The sequence below is a fragment of the Podarcis melisellensis genome (assembly GCF_964234715.1).
Source record: "Podarcis melisellensis genome assembly, chromosome: Z".
NCBI classification, from domain to species: Eukaryota; Metazoa; Chordata; class Lepidosauria; order Squamata; family Lacertidae; genus Podarcis; species Podarcis melisellensis.
Genome location: NC_138547.1, coordinates 14,626,288 through 14,649,603, shown reverse-complemented (window position 1 = coordinate 14,649,603; position 23,316 = coordinate 14,626,288). Strand labels below are relative to the sequence as shown.

The 23,316-nt window shown below is 45.0% G+C and overlaps 2 protein-coding genes and 1 long non-coding RNA gene across 12 annotated transcripts in view; 1 reads left to right on the top strand and 2 right to left on the bottom strand.

Moving 5' to 3' along the window:
• The first annotated feature begins 109 nt into the window (after positions 1-109).
• Positions 110-13,898, top strand: SPACA9 (sperm acrosome associated 9). 4 transcript variants are annotated; one of them, XM_081897199.1, is made up of 4 exons: positions 110-249; positions 3,594-3,749; positions 9,045-9,247; positions 12,373-13,898. In XM_081897199.1, exons 2-4 carry the CDS (start codon positions 3,606-3,608, stop codon positions 12,764-12,766), a joined length of 741 nt encoding a protein of 246 aa, XP_081753325.1. In that variant the 5' UTR covers positions 110-249; positions 3,594-3,605; the 3' UTR covers positions 12,767-13,898. The 4 variants fall into 4 exon arrangements, with proteins under 4 accessions (XP_081753325.1, XP_081753324.1, XP_081753326.1 ...); XM_081897198.1 differs by having other exon boundaries at positions 222-359; XM_081897200.1 differs by lacking the exon at positions 110-249 and adding an exon at positions 366-571.
• Positions 3,512-6,985, bottom strand: LOC309361907. The gene is made up of 3 exons (XR_014164691.1): positions 6,208-6,985; positions 4,763-4,911; positions 3,512-3,589 (listed from the first exon to the last, which is right to left on the bottom strand). It is a non-coding gene; the product is annotated as an uncharacterized lncRNA (long non-coding RNA).
• Positions 13,899-18,050: 4,152 nt separating the features above from the next.
• TSC1 (TSC complex subunit 1) overlaps positions 18,051-23,316 on the bottom strand; it is a 31,507-nt gene continuing 26,241 nt past the window's right edge. For 6 of the 7 annotated variants that reach the window (XM_081897145.1, XM_081897151.1, XM_081897146.1 and 3 more), the window contains exons 17-22: positions 23,094-23,276; positions 22,863-22,973; positions 22,359-22,481; positions 21,337-21,524; positions 20,822-20,980; positions 18,051-20,260 (exon numbers count right to left, since the gene is read on the bottom strand). In XM_081897145.1, the coding sequence (XP_081753271.1) occupies positions 19,768-20,260; positions 20,822-20,980; positions 21,337-21,524; positions 22,359-22,481; positions 22,863-22,973; positions 23,094-23,276 (1,257 nt within the window). In that variant the 3' untranslated portion in view covers positions 18,051-19,767. The remainder of the gene's footprint in view (positions 20,261-20,821; positions 20,981-21,336; positions 21,525-22,358; positions 22,482-22,862; positions 22,974-23,093; positions 23,277-23,316) is intronic. The other variant, XM_081897150.1, reaches the window with a different exon arrangement.

Below are 23,316 nucleotides of genomic sequence, written 5' to 3'. Positions count from 1 at the left end.
GCCTCCAGCAAGGAGCCGGCGAGTGCCAACAACAGCCAGCGCCCGCGGCGGAGGCGGCTTCGGGACATGCACAATCGGGGAAAGGAGCGGAGGGAGGAGGAAGCCTGAAGCTGCAGTCGGAGAGACAAGTTAATGACATTCCTGTCTCCGACCTACCTCACAGGGTTCTTGGGAAGGCTGCGGAGTTGACGCGCGCGCTTTGCGCTGAGAACATTCTAAAACGGCGTTTGAACGGGAAAGGGGCCGGAGGTCAGTGTCAGAGCGGCGTCGTGGCAGACAGAAGGTCTCAGGTTCAACCACCAGCATCTCCCCTACCGGGCTGATGGGAGTTGCAGTCCAAAACATCTGGAGGGCACCAGGTTAGGGAAGCCTGATCTAAGGCACACAGACACACAGACCCATCTCTCTGGGAAGAACTGCAAAGCCCAGAAGGGCACCCCACTGGTGTAACTCAGTTTATTCAGTTGGTCTCCAGTTCTCAAACTTGTGTGCCAGAAGAGAACTGTACATCGAAACAGGTTAAACAACAAAAGGTTCCTGGGAATCCCGGGAATAACGAAAAGGCTCTCCGGTATGTTGCTGCTCTGGGCTGACATTCAGTCTGCATCTGCTAGGCCTAGGTAACTCTGCTCGGTCCCTGAACCAGCTATATCTCTCTCATTCAATACCTCCTGGTGCAGGAACAAAGCAGATTTGCTTGCTCTAAGAGGTGGGTGTCTATTGTGTCTCTATACAAGTCACTCTGGGCCAGTGGCGTAGCGTGGAGGGTGCAGGGGGGGCCGGCTGCACCGGGCGCAACATCTGGGGGTTAGGGTTAGGGGGCGCAAATCCACAGGTTAGGGGGCGCAAATCCACGAGTTAGGGGGCACAAATTACTTGCCTTGCCCCGAGTGCTGACAACCCACGCTACGTCACTGCTCTGGGCTGCTCTGGGCTGACCTTCAAATCAGGTGCAGGAGATGTTCGAAACAGCAACTTATTATTTTTTGTTTTACTGTTTAGTTTTAACTTTTATTGTCATTTTTCATAACAGAAGGGTTGCAGACATAAGCAAATGCAAAATGCAGCAAAAACGATGGTAAAAATAATTAAGGATACTGAAGAACGGGAGGGGGGAACAACATAGTGTGCAATGCAGCATAGAACAACTATTGCATGTAGAAGAGTCAATTTAGTGCTCAATAAATTTAGTTCTCTGAATGTTTAGCTTAGAAATGTGCATGATCCTCCATGCTAGAAAAGCCACCACCACTTCTAGAATCCTGTCTCCCCCAATAGGTGCAAGCAAGCAAAGGTTAACATCAGCTGCAGGAGCCCCTCATTCCAACGTCCATCAAGCTAGCCTTTGCGTTTAATGACCAGGAGGAAATCTGAAGTCACTTGGGCCACTGTTTTATGCTAGCCAAGAGGAGGCTTCTGTCCCCTCGGTCTTTTCATGGCATCACAGTTGATGCATTGCCGCATTATGTTTACAATCGACTCACTAGGGTTTATGGCACCTGATTGTCAGTCAGTCTTTCCTGGACTGGAGGTCTGTTTCTGCTGTATCATTACAACCATATTGACTTACTGTTTGGGGATCAGGGGCTGCAGAGTTAGATTGTGATATATCTTTCCCACTCTCCCTTTAAACACACACACACACATCTTGCAACTGGGCTCTTCTATGGCAAGATAGCTTCGGGTGTCCGCAAATGGATAAGCACCAATAATCGAACCACCTGGGAAGTTGTTAGTGTTAAGATCAAGCTTCTCCATCAAATGAGAAGATGGGTGGGATATGAAGCAAACATATATTTAGAAGATTGCAATCTGCTGACTGTATATTCAGAAGTTACGGGAGGTAACCTGGCATGTGGGGGAAAGGGGAAAAAACTTATTCCACACTCTTTATCATTTTGGTCACACTCTAGCATGTCCAACAGACAAAACTCAGGATGGGGCTGTTTGTTATTCTTATTTGTTGTTATACTTCCACCCCGCTTTTCCTCCAAGAAGTTCAGCAGTGTACACAGTTATCCCCCTTTTATCCTCACAACAACCCTGCAAGGTAGGCTAATAATTTGATTATTATTATTTTTGTATGCCACCCATCTGCCTGGGGTGCCCCAGCCACTCTAGGTGACTTCCAGAAAAATATAAAAAACCAATAAATATTAAATACTTCCCCAAAGAAAGCTGCCTATAGATGTGTTCTAAAAGTCATGTAGTTGTTTATCTCTTTAACATTTGATGGGAGGGCGTTCCACAGGGTGGGCGCTACTACCAAGATGGTCCTCTGCCTGGTTCTCTGTAACTTTGCTTCTCACACTGAGGGAACCGCCAGAAGGCCCTTGGTGCTGGACCTCAGTGTCTGGGCTGAACAATGGGGGTGGAGACACTCCTTCAGGCATAATGGGCCAAGGCTGTTTAGGGCTTTAAAGGTCAGCACCAACACATTAAATTGTGCTTGGAAATGTATTGACTCCATTTTTTTGTAACTAAGTATTATTACCTGCATACCACTTTGAAGTATTTGCTGCCTGCATTGAAATGTGAGTAAACCGTATTGTTTTTACTAAAACATTTGGTTCAGTCTTAACAATGGGGACAGAGAGGGAAGAAAGCTCAGCAAATCAAAAATAAAGAGGGATGATAGGTGTAATTGTCAAATCCTTATCTTCCAGTAAGCTGCAAAAGCACATAAGTATTTTTACTCTGCTAAAAGGGCTTCATAGCCTGTTTACTTTCTTCCACACACATGGGACAAGGGGTTTAAATTTTAATTTATGGATTTAATCCTCAATCCATCCCCATCAGGGCTACTGTGGGAATTAAATGAGATGGGGAAGTATCATGCATGCTATCTTGAGTTCCTTTTGTGGGGAGGGGGGAATATAGGCTATAATAATTCAATGAACAAATAGGTAATAAAAAGTACTAGGTCTAATTCCATTCAGATAGTGCAAGAGGACAATGCAGGTGTCAACATTTATGCAGGTAATTATGAAAGGAAATAGCGATCACAACTATAAGGCATGTACTGGCTTTATAAAAGCCTGTTTGTTTGTTTGTTTGTTTGTTTCGTTTCTATACCACTTTATATTTTGAAGAAAAATCTCAAAGCGGTTTACAGAATATTAAAACATCAATAAAACAATCTGAGGAAAGTAAAATTTAGAGTATACAGGCAAAGCAACATAATTAACAGAAAACTAAAATATCTTGAAGATTTCAAAATAAAACTACAAAGGAGGTCAACTACAGAATACATATTTAACACAAACAAAGTTGACAAAAAAAATCTTAAACATTTCAAAATAAAGCACTGCTAAGGAAAGTCAAATATAAAATGCACATTTAAAACAGCATAATTAACAAGAGGAAGAAAATATTATAAGCATGACACGGCTGTTAGGCAGGCACAAAAAGATGGGGCAAAAGAAATAGTTGTTGTCAGGCATAACAATGTCCCTCTGGTCTCACAGGAGCCTCTTTAGTAGAGCTGGTGAGTCTGGGCCCTACCCGCTAAGCCGTGCAGGGAGAGGCCCTTCACGACTCACAGCTGGGTGAAGAGATTAAACAAATGTCTCCTTGTTTCTTCCAAATCCTAGGAGCAGGGGAAAATGAATGAAATCAAGGAGAGCCTGCGGAACATCGAACAGACTTACAAGATCTTCCAGCAACAGCAGTTCACCTTCATTACTGCACTGGAACACACCCGAGAGAATGCCCATGACAAAATCAAGCCTGTGTCAAGCATTGGACAGGTATGGAAAGATCCCAGAACTAGGGGATGAGGGAGAAATCCAGTTCAGGCCATAGCTCGGTGGTAAAGCATCTGCTTTGGTTACAGAAGGTCTCAGGTTCAAACCGCCATGGTATCTCCAGGTAGGGCTGGGAGAGATTCCTCCCTGAAACCTTGGAGAGTCGTTGCCAGTCAGTACTGGCAGTGATGTACCAAGGGCCTGACTCTGTGTAAGGCAGCTTCCTAGCTTTCTCTGTTTTTACAGGTGACTCTACTTAATGCATACTTTCCAGTGCAATCTTGGAAAACCAAAATGCAGCCTCCCTTCGAAATCTGTGCTTCTCTGAATTGTGTGATGCAGGTCCAAAAATGTGCCAAGAAATTGTGAACATAACTAGGGTGAAGAGTGCATAAATGTACATTATATAAATGAAAAGTGCATGCAAAATGCATCACTTTAGAGGAAGTTCATATATTTAAACAAAATTGCATATATATTAGGATAAATTTGCACTAAAATGCTTATGAATTTTCATGAGGACTTTAAAAAAATAATCGCAAACTGGTGGTGAGAATTGAAACCAATATACTGAAATGGACAGATTCGCCCATCCTAGCTTTTGTCTCTTCCCCCTGATTTCCCCTCCCCCTATTAATCTTTATTAAATTTTAAAACACATAAAAATTAAAAATTACACCTGTCCAAACAAAAAACCAATAAATCAAGACTTCCATAGTGTATACCATTTCTAAAACATATCCATTATGGATATTTGAGTGCAAAATAAATTACAAGGCTTTAACATAAAGATTCAAACATTATTTGCTTTTTTAGTTAATCATGTAAGAAGGAAAGGAGAGCCTATGTCAACCAAACCTTCCTATATATCTTTACTGGATTTTGGGGGGAGGGGGGAGGACTTATACAAACACAAAATAAAGACCTGAACCATTGGACCCAAATTACAAACTGGGAGATTTAAACTAAACATTAGGAAGAACTTTCTGATGGTAAGGGTTGTGGAAAAGACTCACTTGGGAGCTGGTGGATTCTCCTTCCTTGGAGGTTTTTAAGCAGAGGTTGGATGGCCATCTGTCAGGGATGCTTTAGTTGAGATTTCTGCATTGCCGGGCGCTGGACTAGATGAAACTTGGGGCTCCTTTCCAACTCTACAATTCTGATTCTAGGAACAAACATAGTATGCTAACTAAAACAAAACATAGACTTGGTGTCTACTCACAAACTCTAGCATTACAATCATGGGCAGGGAAACAAAGGCCCCGGTGCCAGATCTGGCCCAATCGCCTTCTCAATCCGGCCCATGGATGGTCTGGGAACCAGCATATTTTTATGTGAGTAGTATGTGCCCTTTTATTTAAAATGCATCTCTGGGTTATTTGTGGTGCATAGAAATTTGTTCATTTATTATTATTTTTTAAAATATAGTCCGGCCTCCCACAAGGTCTGAGGGACAGTGGACCAGCCCCCCACTGAAAAAGCTTGCTGACCCCTGATTACAATGAAAGCAAGAGAGGTGGAAACAGTTTCACATCTTCACAGTGAAAATTATAAACCCTATGTGCTGTTTTCTTCTCAACAACCATAGTTTTCAAACCAGCAACCAACAGTAGTGTTTGGGAACCGTATCCAGCAACATAGATTTTGGGTTCACCTGTCCTTGAGTGCAATTAATAAATCCTTTGGCCCATTGAAAGGAATGCGGTTAATCCATCATAACCATCTCTTTTTCATAGATGATTGAGGACATACTGTCCTGCGCTGCTCCTTGGTAAATCTGGAATCCATAATGTATTATAGCAACAGCCTTTTCCCATCTCTCTCTCTCTCTCTCTCTCTGACACACACACCACTTTCCCTCACCCCACAGTGTGTGTCCCCATGGTGTAACTATAACTTTGGAAACCGCCTATTAAAAATAATGGCTATGTGTCAAAAGTAGAATGATGAATGAAGACCCTGCCTCTCCCTCCTTGGGGGGACACACAGATTCTTTCTGAGTTGTACTAACGTGGAAAAATGTGTCAGCTCTTAAGTGATCAGTCTTGGAATATTTCTCTTTTAAAAATAAATAAATAAAACGACCTCATTTTTCACACTTCCAGTTCGCAATAACATTTAGACCTGGGGAAGGGGAGTCACATAATAAGCATTCCAATTGAACAACATGCTTTTTAAAAAGCAGGCTGATCTCTTGCTAGTCATTTCAAAGTTATCCCTTTCCCAAGGGAAGCCTTTACAATGTTTACAGAGTAGTCTTTTAAAAAAAAGAGAGGAAAGTGCTACGGAGCCCTTTATTCTCTTTGTGATAATCTGCTTATTTACAAATGTACAGTTAAGGCAGAAGTGCAGAAACAAGCAGACAGGAGGTACCAAGCAACAGCATATTGTTCCCTCCACCCCAACCGAATCCAAATATTTGTTTCTTTCTGGGTCGCCATGTATATTTGTCCCCTCCTACCTGCTCAAATGCATTTTTTCTTCGCCTTCTAATGCTCCATGTATACTCATACTCTAGATGTCCAGAACTTTGAAAGGTAATTTTTTGAAAAGCAAGTAGTTCTTGTTCAGGTGTGGCATGTCCAAACAGGAACTAATTTCTGTTCATCTTCATCCCTCTGCAAAACAAGCAAGCTCAGTTCAAGTTCATCCAAATGATCTTCGGCAGAAAGAAGAAAAAACGATATTCAGAATGTTGCAAGCTGTTCTGCCAAAGTATTAAATATACTTAAGACTAAGAAAAAAATTAAAACACATGCATACAGTGGAATGTGAACGGCTTATTTCCCTCCAAAATTATTATATTTTTAAGTTAAAGGCTGAATGAGTCGAAGAAGTTATAAACACATGGTCCGTCTAGCTCCCCACAGACTGGCAGCAGCCCTCCAGGGTTTCAGACAGTCAGCCTCTCCCAGCCCTTCCTGGAGATGCTGGGGACTGAACCTGTGCTCTCCTGCTTCAAGTCATTTGCAGCAGAGGCTGAAATAAACAGGGATACAGTATTAGAAGCTGCCTTTTCACTGAATCATATTTTTGGTCCATCTCGTAGTAGTATTGCCTACAATGATTGGCAGTGGCTCTCTAGGGTTCCCAGCCCTACCTGGAGATGCTAGAGATTGAACCCAGGACCTGCAAAGCAGGTGAGCCACAACCCTTCCCCGCAGGACACCAGATTGCAGACAACTGGCCTAACGTGTAATACATATGTACTTAAGTCACAGGTAGCCAGTGGTGCCATCCAAATGTTATTGACTACATTCCTATCAGCCCCAGCCACCCACCCCAGCCAGCGTGGTCAGTGATCAGGGAGCTAGCCCTGAATGTGGATGGTGGAAATTGTAGTCCAACATCATCTGGGGACCCAAGGTTGGGGAAAGTCTGCCTTAAAGTGCTGCTTCTCTCTGTCCTTTAACCTCCCCACTTGTAAGTTGGGCCACACACACTCACAGGCCTACTAAGCCAGGCTGTCGTAATAAGGTTCCCCAAGATAAATAAGGTACTTCAGACAAGCACTTTGTAGTAGCAGTAAAGCACAGGTGTGAGGAATCAGCTAAAGATTCTTTAACAACCAGGAATGGTCAAAGGTTCAAGCATCTGCCTTCCACCTTTTGGGAAGGAACGGGCATCCTCAGAGACCCTACAGCAAGTAACATGCACAGTTATTTTGATCTATTCCTTCCATTAGGGAATGTACGTGGCAACAGCTCTCCATCTTGGCGGTGTGGCCGAGCTCAAAATCTGGTGGGGCCACTTAAAAAGGAAGGAGGAGGGGAGCTCACTCAGACCTGCCTGGGCAACCTTGGCCCTTTTCCGCTGAGTCTGTCATCCCGGGACTCAATTAAGCAGAGCCACTGCGAGTGGCTTCTGTTGCGCAGTGAGCTTGCCTGTCCACTAACGGCTGACCCGAGACTGCCAAGCAGCCAATTGAGGATACAGATTTGCAGCAGGTGACTGGCCTGAACCGGATTGAAGCCAGCAACCTCTGCACCCCATTATCTTTTCCCTGCAACAACCCCCCCACCCCCATCCCACCCTGTTTGCATTCTCTTGCGTGGAAAAGGCAAAGTAACAAAAAAAAAATATAAGCACAGGAGGTGACAGTATTTGTCTCCAAATGATTGTCAGGACTAGAAAATAACTCTTTTTTGCGGGTTCAGTGTCCTAGTTCCTGGTAGTTGTCCTGGATTTAGGTAGAACTGTATAACTCTATTTTATTGTTGTTGTTTTTTGAGGATCATTTTATCCAAGGCACCTAGATTATTTTGCTTGTTTAAAAGCATTTATATACAGCTTAGGAAAATAGGAAGCTGACTTATACTGAATCAGACCTATTGGCCCATCTAGCTCAGTACTGTCTACACTGACTGGCAGCAGCTCTCTGGGGTTTCAGGCATGAATCTCTCCCAGACCTACCTAGAGAAGCTATTGAGGATCAAACCAGGGGCTTTCTGCATGGCAAAGCAGATGCTCTGTCACTGAGCTACAGTCCTTACCTAAAGCTTAATTGTTCAAAAATCTCTAAGCAATGCATACCCTAATATAGATATATCATTCAAACACAAACTAAAACCAGAAAAACTGCAAGCTTCTTTGGAGAGATGAAGGATCTCTGGCTGCAGCCATCATGCATACAGTGGAAGAGAAGGCTGTGTTAAGCCCCATCCAAACAAGGAAGGAGATGAATCACACAAACTTTGGCTGTGTGTTCCAGGAACGTTTTCCAAAGCCCATTAGGACAGGGGTATGGAACGCAGGCCTGGAGGCCAGGTGTGCCCCCCAAGGCCACTCTATCTGCCCCTTGGACACCCCCCTCCCAGAGCATGCTCCCTGATAGCCCTGCTTTGCATCCTCCTTGAATGCTTTCGCCTGGCCATAAAAGCATCCTTTTCCTCTGAACCTAAGCCTCTTGCCTACCTAACCTCACGCTCAATTAAGACTACATAGAACCTTTATTCTCAATAATGATGGATCTCGCAGGTGGAGAATACCTTTCTTCTCTATATATCTTTATTATTTGTAATGGGAATATTTGTATAAGTGAAAACTTTACTATCCCTTTGGAGTTGCGCTGTGTCTTTGTACTTTTGTCCTTGGAGGCTGTGATGATTTATGGTTTTACACTTTTGACTTTGTTTTCTTTCCATTTTATTAACTTTGCACTTGTTTTTTCCGTTAACATTTAAAAAAAAAAAAGAGCTGCTGATTCTGAAATTCATACAGACTTCCACCATGTTAGCTCCGACCCTGCCCTTGCCAGTTGGTATAACTCGCCCTCCATCCCCCTTGTGTGTCCGGCAGGTGCAGACCTACACGGACCATTACTGCAACAACTCCACTGACAAACGTATCCTGCTCCTGTTCCTCAGCATCTGCAGCGACTTGAACAAACTTTGCCAACGGCTGGAATCCCTACACCCTGGTAACAGTGTCACCAATGCCCTCTTGGACAAGTGCAAAACGTTGGTGAGCCACAGCAATGACCTCAGTGGGATCAGAGCCAAGTAGGTATTTATTTGTAGAGCATGGGCTGGCTGGGGCTGGTGGGGACTGTCACCCAAAACATCTGGAGGGAGCCAAGTTGGCTAATGCCATCATAGCAACATAGGAAACTGCCATATGTCTTGTCCTTCATCTGAAAACAAAGCAACATTCCAGTCCCCATTATTCTGAACAGTAGCATAAAAAGCTGCTATAAACCAAGTCAGACCCACTGATCCATCTAGCTCAGTATTGTATACACTGGCAGGCAGTGGCACCCCACGATTTTGGGCAGGAAACATTCTCAGCCCTAGCTAGAGATGGCAAAGACTGAACCTATGGCCTTCTGTATGAAAAGCTGGTGCTCTACTACTGAGCTGTAAGTGCTCCTGATGAACACATGAAACTGCTTTATACAGAGCCAGACCTTTGGTCCATCTAGCTCAGTATTGTCTACACTGATGCACAGAGGTTCCTCAGGTTTCAGATAAGAGTATATCCCAGTCTTCCTGGAGATGTCAGGAATTGTACCTGGGATCATCTGGATGCAAAGCAAGATGTTCTGCCACCGAGTTGTGGCATTTCCCCTGAAAGCAAGGATTCCAGTCCTGATGGTTCTGAATTAAAGGATGATTTAAATAGGCATGTAGGGAGCTGCTTTCTGCTGAATCTCCATCTAGCTCAGAATTGTCTACACCAGAGCTTTCCAAACTTTTCAGGTTGGTGACAAACCTTTTAGACAAGCATCATTTCACAACACAGTAATACAGTTTTGCTAGCAAACCGGAGGTTAAACTAACCCCTTTCCAGCCCCAGGAGGAGGGCGAGGAGTATTCACATGACACACCTACACACTGCAGCCGACACACAGTTTGGAAAGCTCTGGTCCACACTGACTAGCAGCGCCTCTCCAGGGTTTCAGAAGGGATGCCTCCCCCAGCCCTAGCTGGAAATGTCAGTGGGGCTTGAACCCGGGACTTCCTGCATGCAGAACAGATGCTTTACCATTGAACTACAGCCCTTCCCCCATAATTAAATAAGATTCCAGTGCTCCTGGTTCTAAATAAAAGGATCACGTATATAAGAAGTTGTCTGCTGAGTGAGATCATTGTTCCATATAGCTCAGTCTGCACTGACTGGCTGAAGCTCTTCAGCTTTTCAGGCAGAGATCTCTCCTGCCTCTACCTGGAGACACCAGGAATTAAACCTGTGAACTTCTGCCCATAACTGCACTACAGCCCTTCCCCATTATATAAAAACATAGGAAGCTGCCTTACATTGAGTCAGACCATTGGGGTTCATCTAGCTCAGTACTGTCTATAACAGCATCTTTTAACCTTGGGTCCCAGATGATGTTTGACTAAAACTCCCATCATCCCTGACCATTGGTCATGCTAGCTAAGAATGATGAGAGATATAGTCCAACAATAACTGGGAACCCAAGGTTGAGAAAGACTGGTCTATACTGACTGGCAGTGGCTGTGTAGTGTTCCATATAGGCAGCTCCCCCAGAACTACCTGAAGAGCTTCACTCAGAGATCTAACTTTTTGAGACACATGGAGGAAGAGGCGTATCACACAGAAGGGGCCTGGCTTTCCCCTACTCCAACCTGTTGTCAATTCAGGGAGGAAGGCCTACAAATAGTTGAAGGGGGGATTGTTCTGTAACTGCCATAGTAGAGTAGTGGAAAATTTAAAAGTGCAGGTTCCCCTTTTGAGATTATGAAATTATCTTGTAAAATTATATGTTATATAATAATGATGATGATGATGATGATGATGATGATGATGCAGGATGCATTCCAACAGTCAGTGCAGATTTCCATGTTTTCTGTGCATGAACACAGCCAAATGATTTTGAGTGCTTCAGTATCTTATTTTGGAGTGACTTAAGTTGTGTTTTTATTGACATTCCATTGTACATAACAGAACTAGTATATCCTTCTCTTAAAACTGAGGAACCTTTTCCCAGTGTTCCTAAATGCTCAGCTTTTAGGACAACTCCTTGGTGTCCTTCCAGTGCATCTTATCCAGAGGGACCCTAGGAGACCATCCTCAGTAGCTGACTCACCTCCTTTCACTCTGATTGGCCTCCAATCAGCAGCACAAAGAGGCTTTTTATCAGTGCCAGAAAAGTTCCCCTTTTATGCTGATTGGATAGCTCTAGAATGCTGAAGACAAGAACTGTTGCAGAAATAGTAATGGGTTTCAGGGCCACTCATGACCAGGGCTGATGAGGGTGGAGGGGAAGCCAGTACAAGAGGGTCAGAAGGTGACCCAGGGCCTGACTATATTGCATATATTTTTGTCTTGGTTGAATCATTATTTATCCATTGTTTCTGACATCCATTGAAAAACCGCTTGCAAACTTATGCTTGTGAACCAAGCATTCCCATTTATTTCTGACTCTGTATGAACATTAGCTTCCGTGCATTGACAGTAGGACAACAAAGCCTCATCTTATTATGCACAGTCACCTCTGTATGTTTTCATAAGTGAATTCTGTGTGAATACAACAAAGTTGTCGTGTGATGCACATCATGTTGCCTTACATGTACAAGTTCAACATTTAAAGCATTTGGTTAATTCAGCTGAGATCACATGGGTGCTTCTATTACTGATATTAGCTGTTGGGACCTTAATGTTCTCAGCTGGCACATGAATATTATACAGTGGTACCTCAGGTTGAGTACTTAATTCGTTCCAGAGGTCCGTTCTTAATCTGAAACTGTTCTTAACCTGAAACACCACTTTAGCTAATGGGGCCTCCTGCTGCCGCCGGGCCGCCGCCGGAGCACAATTTCTGTTCTCATCCTGAAGCACAGTTCAGGTACTATATCTGGGTTAGCAGAGTCTGTAACCTGAAGGGTATGTAACCTGAAGCGTATGTAACCCGAGGTACCACTGTATTTATTATTAGCACACACATGAGATCACACGTTTATTTTTATATCCCTTGTAAAGATTTTTAGCCACTCTGCCCTTGCTGGAGGCTGTGCAAAAAATAAAAATAAATCAAAAATAAAAACCACCAGGGCGCAAAACTTCTCTCAGTGGCCCTGCCCACGACCCCAAACCACTGAACTGCCATTGACTGTACCAATGCCTTTTGGCCTTCTCCTCCCTGCCACCCCCAAATGTCCAACAGGTACCCTCACGATGTTGTGAACCACCTCAGCTGCGATGAAGCCCGGAACCATTACGGCGGTGTGGTGAGCCTCATCCCCATCGTCCTCGACAGCATGAAGGAGTGGGTGGCTCACACTGAGAAGCTCCCGCGGAACATGTTACACAGTGTGAGTGCCCGGAAGGCCGCCGTCTACAACCAGGCAGAGCTGCCCGTTCGCCGTGTGGGCGACCGCGACCACTTAGGCCGGCCCGCTTTCATCACCGAGGGCACTCAGACCTACATTAGCTTGACAGAAAAGGCCAGGGAGAGGGAGGACAGGAGGGTTAAGCTAAAGCAACTGGGTGGCCTAGGCAGGGCCATCCGGAAGTTTCTCGACGGGCCCTGGAGACCGCCTGGCAAACACGCATTTTAAAAAAAGAGAGAGAGAGTAAAGACCAAAAAAAGAAAAAGAAAGCAGCCTGCTCGCTTAGCATCCGGCGATTAAAACAGTCTCCCTATATTTGCTTCAGTTATGCCCTTTCCTGAGGGGGAAAAGAAAGAGATACATCTGCTTTGGTAGCGACAAGCATGATCTATCTTATCCCTTTCTTGGAGCAAGTCACCCTCAGATGAAGATACTTTAGCCTACTCAACATTGTTCGAGTAATCCCAGCTTTAGAGCAGACCAGGCCTACAGAATTAATGGCCTACTGTGGTGAAATTAGGCCAACACCAAATACTGGTGTGGTGTCCGCCAGGCACTTAATGAAACCTCAAGTTGTGGGGAGGCAGGGGAAGGGTTAGTGGGTCACCATATCAGAGCACAGGGTTTTGATTCACCTTGAAAGCTGCCCCTCTTCTGCACTTCTTATAGGCTTGAGTGTTACACGTCTGCCCAGTGTGAACCTCTGGCCAAATCATGACTCTAACATGGGTTACTTATTTAGCTGGGGAGAGAGGTGGTAAAACAACCAGAGAAAGGAGGATCCATCTACACATTTTTGAGAGGGTGGAAATACCCTTAAAAAGAAAGAAAAAACTTGTACACCCACTTAGAGCTCACTACTACCTGGCACCAGTTAAACCAGGATACACTGAGTTTCTGGAAGCACTGAATTTGGTTGAGTAAAGCTTTTTGACACACAGAAGGAAAAGCACAGGGCAGGAGAGGAGTATTTTTGTACTTAAGTAAGATTTCAGGTCACCTCAGGAGACTTGGACCACTTTTCAAGGCAGAATTGCACTTAAAAAAAATAATATTAAGCACCTCTGGAAAAATGAGGGCTTGACTTCTCACAGAAACATAAAAAAGAGGGGGGAGGGACACATTTCCAGCATGCCAGGCTCTCTCTCCCTCTTGCAAACTCACACCAACTTCTACCAGGGGTGGGGTAGGGAGTATCCATTGTTTTCAAGAAATGGAGCATTTTAACATTAGATCTTGTCAGTACAACTCAACTCCTTTTGTCTGATTATTTTTCTTTCCCCTCCTCGCAGGATCCTTAGCTCCTGTTTTTTTGCCTCTTGCCGGAAGATGCTTCTGAATAAAGCTGTTTCCCCTGCAAGTGCAGCTCGTTGCTAGAATTATAGAGGTGTTTTCGTGATCAAATTACTAAAGGAAAATTATGCTGAGCCCGGGGATGGGGGTGGTAGAGAAGGGACAGGCAAACCTGCACCCCAGACCCAGGACTATTCTCACCCACATTTTAAACCTATAAATCTACAACATGGTACCCCCACTTCTAATTAACTTGACTTTTTTCATCTCCCCAAGGTACACATTGGAAATCTAGGCCCGAATCCAGTTCCTAGATTCTTCCCAGACACCCTCCCTCTACTTCTTTTTGACTGTCCCATTTGGAGATTCCAGACAGGCAAAGGAATTTCATCACACAGTGCATCATTAAACTATGGAACTCCTTCCCACAAGAGGCAGTGACGGCCACCAATTCTGATGGCTTAAAAAAACAAAAGATGAGATCATGGAGAACAAGGCTATCATGACTACTAGATATGTACACCACTGTGTATCAGTTGCTGGAGGTGACAAGTGGCGAGAATGCTCTTGTGCTCAGTTCTTGCTTGCTGGCTTCCCACTGGAGCATTAGGTTGGCCACTGTGTAAACAAGATGCTGGGCTAGATGAGTCGCTGGCCTGATGCAGCAGCCAGGCTCTTCTAACATTTTCTGTTATTCTAACATATCCTGTTATTCTTTTCAGAATACTGCATGACTTTAAACTTCCTAGCCTGGGATAGTCTGAGCAGAAAGGTGGGTTTAAAAGCTGCAATAATAGTGGGAGAATGGTAGAAACAAATCCCAGTTCTCTGCAGGGGAGACTGGCCCATTAGGGTGAATGGGGCACTGCCCCACCAACATCAGTCTTCCATCAGCCACTCCCCACCTAGCTGTCTTCTTTGTTTGCAACCAGTTCAGGGGGTGGCACTTCCTGTCAGCTTTCTCCTCCTCGGTCTGTGTGTTGCTCTTGTAAAACTCAGCTAAGGGAAGATGGGGAGAGGTAGGATTAGTTGGCTCTGCTTGTCATTGGCTCTGGCGCCACCTACTGTTGGGCTCCCTGCCTCCTGCCCTACCAGTCCCAATGAGCACCAGCCACCACTGGTCCTCTGATGTCAGATGAGTTCTAATTTTCTTTAAAGAATAGAAAAAAGAAGAGGAAGATAAGATAGCTATCACTTTCCACCAACACCTTTGTAGTAAGGTAGCAAGTTAAAATGCACTGTGGGGTTTGAGTTTCTACTCTGCATTCAGGAAGTAAAATAAATGAATAATTGAGCCCTTTCAACCTACATCCCCAACTCTTTCGGCATAAAATGTTTATTATTTATGGTGGTGTTTATAGACCTACCAAAGCATTCTTGCTTAGCACTAGAAAGCGCTGGAAGGTAATTTATTTTTCTCTTTTTCTATCTTGCTGGCTTCCTTTCTCTGATATAATACATATTTAATCATTTTGATCCAGGTAGGGAAGCATCCCCCCTTGAATATTAAATCAGCAGTGAACCATAAAAGTTATTTTTCCAAGTGCCAAATTTCTTCTGTATTTATTAAGGCAAACCCAGCCTCCATCCCAGCCAATGATTTATGCAAGAAATCCAACATATTCCTATCAAGTCATTCACACACCCCAACATATAGAGTAGTACCCTTTTATTGCTTCAGTAGCACACCGAATGTTGTGCATTAACCATTTATAGCCTATTGCATTGGCATCCATCTGTCTCAAGAGAATGGATTACGTCTCCAGGGATGACGTCAAACCACTGCGTAAGCAGCACCGAAGTGACCTCCCCAGGACACAGTATGGTGGTCCTGGGCTGCCCAGATGACAGGAACCCCCCCCCCCTCGGCCTCACTGGTGTGGTCTAAAGGAAAACAGAGCAATACGTTTTGCATCAGCTTGGCTGCAGGAGTTGCCAGGCCATCCAACCGTCTTCTCCAGATATGTGTAGCCTTTTCTGCTTCATGCAAGGCAGCAAAGGTTTAGTTTTCCTTCTCCTAGATGGGCTACCTTCCCAGGTTGACAAGCCTCACCTGCCCCTCACTTTCCTCTACAACACATGCAGAAACCCCCCTCTTGATCATTGGACCCACTATTTATCTCATCCGCTCAATATGCTGGAGCCTGTCTTCTCATGCAGGGAAGTCCTTAACCTACTGAGGGTTTGAGACCCATCAGCTACTCTTACCTGGTTTAGTCAGGCAGTCAAAGCCATTTCCCAGGGTGTGGCTGCTGTCGCAAGCTGACAGCTTCAAGGAGCAGGATGGGAACCAAGGTGGACAAATTACTGCCGAAGAGGCACAATGTGTCCCCTCCCAGAGGTCCTACCCTTGCTATAACACCCCTTATTGCCTGTATTTATTTTAAATCCCCCATTAAGGTAAGGCTAATCTTGACAAGAGACTGTTTCGAGCCAGCATACATGAGTAAAAAATGGGAAATTTGCACTTTGCTACATGTAAATAGTTACGTGTGTGCGCACGCGCGCGCGCACACACACACACACACACACACAGGTTCTTGAGTTTAAAAACCCGTAATTATTGAGAGGTAGGGTGAAGCAGGATTAACCTGGATTCTGGAAACAAGAGTGCTCTTGTGCTTGAATCTTGTCTGGTTGCCCATTGTGAGAACAGGATTCGGGGGTTGGATGGGCCATTGGCCTGACCCAGCAGGGCTTTCTGTGTTTTTCACTAGAAGCCACCTGCAGAATCTCTTAACAGCAACCCCCTTCCCAAGTACGAATTCCTTAGCGGTTTACAAAATCCAGATTTTATACACGAACCCATACCCAAAAGAACTGCTGGCCAGCTGCCTTTTGCCCCGACTGCCCAACACACAACTTACATCTCTGGGTTGGTGTTTATTGGATCCATACTTGGCTATTAGTAGCTGATCCCTACTAGACAGGTATATAAAAGTTGGGATTCACTTGAGACGTTGCTTCACAGAGTTCCAAGGCAGGCACAGCTTCATTCAAAATGGAAGCAACTAAAGCTACAGCAGCCACAGAGCTTCTAGAAGGACCCCTGGACAGAGGAATCATCTTGCTAGGCAGGCCACTTGAGATGCCTTGAGGGCTTTTGATAAAAGGGGAGGAGAGAGAGCAGGTTTGCACCAAGAGTAGGGTGGTGGTAACTTTTTTCACCCTACGGCCACTTGCTATGGTGGGCCGGGCCAGAGTTGAAAGTGGGCAAAACAACTAATGTAAATCATTCCTCTGCACAGGCTAGTTCTACACAAATCTCTCTATCCTTCATCCAGACAAGCAAGCAGCATTGTCAAGAGTTTTTAACCTGTCTTTGAAAACTCTTGACAATGCTTGACAACAACACACACACACACCAAGGTGCAAAGCAGGGCCAGAAATAATGTATAACCTGGAAAACATTCAAAGGGCCATATACAGAGGCCTGGAGGGTCACATTTAAGATTTTATACCCCTGGCATACTACACACACTAAACAGAGTAAGTCTAGTCCAGTATTCTCCAAAAGTTGGCAGATGCCTCTGTGAAACTCAGAAGCAAGGAATACTGGGAAGAAGAGAGGTTCCATTAAGCTGCCATTAACTATTAACTAGAGTAATCAGATCTTGGTCTAATGAATCCCACCAAAAGTCACACACTGTGAGGAAGCATTGCTACACCTCCATGCTCAAAATCACATGCCCTGTGGAATGCGAAAATCCTTTCTTTAGGAGACAGGGAATTGGGGAGTCCCATCAACATCTGAAGAACCACCGGTTCCAGCTAGTCTGGTCAAGGATGATGATGATTTATTATTTGTACCCTGCCCATCTGACTGGGTTGCCCCAGCTACTCTTGAGTAGCTTCCAGTGTATATAAAAACATAGTAAAACATTAAGCCTTAAAAAGCACATCTCCTTGACATCTGATGGGAGGGCATTCAACAGGGTGGGCGCCACTGCATTGCATTGTGGGAATCTCCAGAATGATGTGAGTTGTCACTCAATATCTGGGAGGGTTACACCTTCCTTAACCCTGCCTTGCTATGGTTAGAAAACCAATCCAGCTGTTTAGTAAAGTGCCCACTCTCTCGAACAAAAGGAGTTGGCTATTCTTATAATCACCAATTCAGTTTTGTTTCTGCACACTCCTTTTAACATTAGCCAGCCAGTATAGGTCCTCCAACAGGATCCTTTTATGATTTTACCTGCAAAAACCATTCAGTCTAATGTAGTACAAAAGAATTCTTTTTATTTTTGTTCACAGTTAACACAAGGAACTGCTGTGACATATTACAACATCCTAGCAAGGACAGCAAATTTTCATCCATTTGGGTTTTTTTTCCCCTTTAATTTACTCCTTTATCTTGAATTGCACCATTTCTTACTTACAATTTCATATTTACGGCATTTTACATTTTATAAATGTAAAATATTTACTTATACAAAGAGCAAGGCAGGAATCAATGTTAAATCTAAATAGAGAAATCGCTCTCTGACAAACGGTTAACTAAAAGCAGCCAGGTTTTTTGTTTGTTTGTTAAGGGAACAAAATAATTTCCAGCTTTACCACCGGGATCTTCCTGCATCCCCTTGCCTTTTCATGTGCTGCATCCATGATTCAAGAGATTTACTGAATGCTCCATAATTTCTGTGGTCCATGGTGCAGTGGGGAGAGAACATACTGGGAGATTCTGGCAGGTGATCATGTGCCCTTTTAGAGAAAAATGCTGTCTCTTTAAAAGAGAGAAGGCTTTCTCAACTGATGGGGTACTTTTGCTGTTGAAAATAAAGTCCATTTTGCAAATGAACCACAAGGGGACAGTTTGCAAGGGGGGAGGACACAATATAGCCAATCCCACTGCTTTTAAATCAAGGGGGGAATTCAGAAGCATTCCCCACCCATAGAAATGTAAATAGGCCAACTGGGGGGGGGGGACCAGGGTGGCATCTGGGCAGACAATGAGAAACAGGACTACCACTCCTTAGGAAGGGGTGGAAGAGAAAAAAATCAGCTCACCCTTTTCTCTCAAGACAGACACAGCAGCAAACACAAAGAAAAAATTGTCTCAGCTAAGGTGAGGCATTTGCTTTGCTGAGGAAGTTCTGCATCCACTGTACTAACCAGAAATCTCCACAGGATAGGTTTCCAAAAGAAAAGTCTCAGCTTCCTTTTCCACTCAGGGTGGAAAAATAAACACCCACACAACTGGAGGTCGGCTCAGTACCATCTCATCCAGCAACAAAAGCAAATTTGTGGGGAGGGGAGATGAGAGAAAGAGGGTATGGTTTTCAATGCTGGAGGGGACTCTATCTCATTTCACGGTTAGAGTGAAGTCCAGTCTATGCACAAAATGCAAAAAGTTGAGGGGGGGGAATGGGGAGGGGGAAGGCTGAAGGCGGGGAAAAGACTGAGTTGTCATCATATTATAACACTTAAAGAAAAACAAATCCAGGGGTTTCTCAATAAGAGTAACCCTGAGTTGCTTGCAGGAGGGGAGACAACAGATGCTTAGTTCTCCAGATGAGCACACCCCGAGTATTCCTTGGGGGAGGCTCTGCTCCATATTGCACACAAGTTCATTTAAACCAACCTCTCAGCAGGGGGGTAGGGCAAGAAAAATATGCATGGGTTGACAAAAAGTTTGGAGAAATCCTAGCTGCTGCTGCGTCAAAGTGTGTACTACACAGTGGCTACAAGAGGGACAGAAGCGTTTCAGGGAAGGCCTTGACTGATCACCTACACTTCTAGACCCAGAAACTCTGCCATCCCATAAACCCACTTGTGGCAAACAAGTCCAACAAAAGAATTGCCGCCTGTGTAAGCTGGTAGGGTGCTGGACTGACAAAACCCAAAAGCTTTTAGTTAAATTGGGCAGCCACACCTCCCCGTTCTATGCCAAAAATATGAAAATGTTAATACTGATTTTGATTTTCCTTTCCTCATTTCTAGCTATGGCCATGAGATTCATTGTAATCCATGATATGAAGCTGTCCAACATTGGCGTCCTGGGTTCTGGGGGAGGGAGGCAGTTCCTCGGGGCTAGGGGAGGGTGCCTGGGCTGCCTCCGTGACCTCTAGGCTGGGATCTTTGCAGGTCTTCAAAGGTTCACAAACGTTGCCAACGGCCACCCCATCCTCATTGCAGTGACCCTTGCTCTTGTTGTGGAACAGCTCTTGGGCCTTCATCCCTAGGAAACTCTCAGAGCTTGGGAAGGAGCCCACTGTGGGGGGGACGCTGCCAGGGGAGGGCTCCAGCAATGCAGACGACTCCCTGCGGTTGTTGAGCTGCCCAGTGCGCTGGCTGGGCTTCTCAGGGGTGGACATCTCGCTGCTGCTGCCCCGGGTGCTGGGAGGTTCAGTCTCACTGCTACATTCCAGCGGTTCCTCACTGTGTCCCACAGTAGGGTCAGCACTGCTTTCGTTTGCTCCAGGCAGCCTGCTGCAGGGGAGGCAGAGGAGAGGAGAGAGGAGAGAGACATGTCAGTCCAAGTGACCAAAGGTTTGCCTTCAGAAGCAGCAGCACATGGGCTGGAAACTGCCCCACCTACCCAAAGATTTCACTCCCCCTACATATGAACAGCCTGCTGGATCAGACCACTGGCCCATCTAGTCCAGCATCCTGTTCTCAGTTAGTGAAACTTAGCCAGTGTGGCATAGTGGTTAGAGTGTCAGACTAGGAGCTGGGAAAGCAAGATTTAATACCACTCCCCTCAGCCATGAAGCTCACTGGGAGACCTTAGGGTAGTCTCTCAGCCTAACCTCACAGAGTTGTTGTGAGGGGAGAACTATATAAGCCACATTAAGCTCCTTGCAGGAAAGGGGTGGGGTGGGGTTATAAATGCAATGAAGAATAGACCCATGTGTCAAACCCATTAATTTCAATGGGTCTACTCTGAATATGACAAATGTTGGCTGCAACCCCTAAGCTCTGAAAGCCTCAGACATAAATTGTTTATTATGAGCAGCCAGCAAGCCTCACAGCTGCACTTGGACCCTTTACCTTTCACTGGATTCAGCTTGTTCCACCTTGTTTTCTTCACGGTTGTTCAACAGCCGTTCATTCTGCACTTGGCTATGCAGACTCAATATCTCCACCTCAAACAACTGTGTAATATTTTTCTGCATTTTGTACCAGCCCTCAGCTGCTTGGAGTTGGAAACTGAAAAAAAGAAAGAAACCTGTGTCTGGATTTTATGTCATTACATTTCCCCTCTGTGTACAAAAACATTTCTCTTTCAAGGGGGAAAAAGACGTAATCCCCTCCAGGCTATGATCACATTCACCCCATACATTTACAGTACTATAATACTACTTTAAAGAGCCACAGCTTTCCCCACAGAATCCTGGGAGCTGGAGTTTGTGCAGGATGCTGTGAGTTGTTAGGAGACCTTTGCTTGCCTCAAAGACCTAACATTCCTGGAGGTTGACAGGAGTGAAATTGGGATTTGGGGGAGGCCTCTGTACTCCCTTGCTTGGTAAAATGAGCTGGTAAAAGGGCGGAGGGGGAGGGTTTACCTGGCTTGGATTTTAACATCTTCCAAGTATTTCTTCTGCTCCAACAAGAGGTGGTCCCTCTTTGCTAGCTGATATTCCAGTTCGCCTATTCGCTTCTGAGAAGCCTCCAGCTCCTGGCTCTGCTGCTGAATGCAGTAATGTGCTTTCTCCAGTTCTTTCTGAAAGGCCATCTGCAGGCATTCCACTTCCTGGAAGATGCAGGGGGTTAAATAAAGCTAAATGATTATAGACGGGAGAAGAGAACACTGAGAGGGAACAAGAGAGGCCAGGCAGAATTATGACAGAACTAATTAAGGAATTGCTGCTTTTGACCTTGGATCTGGGTTTAGCGAAACCACTAACTCATCGTAGCCGCTGGCAAAGGATGCCTGGGGTTCAATTCAACCCTATCATTCTTCCTAGAGGTGTGAGATTCTCTGGTGCTGAAATATTGGCAAGTATTTTTTAAATCTCCCCAGCCACAGATAATTTGTTGAAAACTGAAATGCCTGCCATCATTTTTTATTGGAAATAAATATTACTACTGTACTTCTTTAAGTAGATGCTTTTTTCAAAGTATGCAGGGTTCAAAGTAGTGCAGCAGTGGCTAACCTATGGTCCTCCCAGCTGCAGGCCTGTCTGTAGCTGCCATCATCCCTGATCGGTGGGGCTAAGAGGGGTCCAACAACATCTGAAGCACCCAATCCATTGATCTGATGCATGCTCATTTGCAAAACTAGGCTTTATTTCAAAGACCCAGTTTGGCACCAACACCCCACACGTGCATTTGTGCAAACACACACAAGCTTAAAATGTCAATGGCACCCCTCTGGAGGCTTCACCTGGGGTAAAAAACCTGGCTAGTGCCCCCCCCATTGGTAGCTATGGCACTGATTAACTCCCCAGCACCCCTGACCAGAAGGCCACACTGGCTGAGATTCATGAATGCTGGAGTCCAGCGGCATCTGCAGGGCCAGCCTGTTGTGTTTGCCCAATGTGAGCCACAAGCAACACTGCTGACACAAATCTCTCCTGAGGCATACCTTAGTTGTGCCAGCCTGCTTGTGCTGAAGCTGTTTCAAACACAACTCTTTCATTTCCCCAAAGACTAGGAGTTGCCTGTTCAACATCTCCATCTGCTGTTGGGCCGACTCACAGTTAGAAAGCTTAAAAGAGAAAGTTTTAGTTAGAGACTACACAATTATCTTTTTTTAAAAAAAGTACTGCTTATACCAGAAGATGGGGAACCTGCTGCCCTTCGTGTTTATTTTGTATTAAATTTATATAACACCCTTCACTCAAAGATCACAGGGCTCCTCACAACACAAAATGCATACTAAAACAAAAACAAACCAATGGACCCCCCTCCCACTCGTTACTGGACTCCAACTCCCACCAGCCCCAACCACACACACAAACAAACAAACACAGAGCAGGGTCCACAATACTGGGATGCAGCTGGAAGAAGTATTATTGAAACCAAGGACACACACCTATGCACACAAAATAGGGGAAGTGGGAAACCCACAGGAAAATTTAGCTCTTACCTTCTGAGAAACCTGGCTCAGCAACAATTCCGTGTGACACATCTTGCTGCTGGCCGTGTTCAACTCCAGCCGCAGGCCTGCGATGATTTTCTGGCAGTCTTCCAGTCTGATCTTGTAAAAAGAAACCCAAACAATATTAGTGAAGCTGGTTAGTGGCACCATATCCTTGGGAGACACCTCCCCCTGTCCTTGCCAGCCCCAACCCCCAACTCAGAGAGTCACTTCTTGTACCTTCAGTTCCTGGCTGTGATTGTAATACTCTTCCCGTTCCTGCTGCAACTGGCGGATCTGGCTGTGGAGCCGAGCCATGAGCATGTCGTGTTCCTCCTGGAACTTGCAGAACTTGGCCTGCTCCATCTTCAGGCTGAGCTTCAGGACTTGGATGTCCTTCTCCTGGAGCCTCAGTTGGTCTTTCTGCCAGGAAGCAGAGACCAGTCAAAAGGGCCCACTTCAA

Bases quoted from the DNA above. Each gene is read 5' to 3' on its own strand.
- SPACA9 (XM_081897199.1), top strand. From the start codon at position 3,606: ATGAATGAAATCAAGGAGAGCCTGCGGAACATCGAACAGACTTACAAG. The intron at 3,750-9,044 runs GTATGGAAAGAT...TGTGTCCGGCAG, and splicing joins CTGTGTCAAGCATTGGACAG to GTGCAGACCTACACGGACCA. The intron at 9,248-12,372 runs GTAGGTATTTAT...AATGTCCAACAG, and splicing joins CTCAGTGGGATCAGAGCCAA to GTACCCTCACGATGTTGTGA.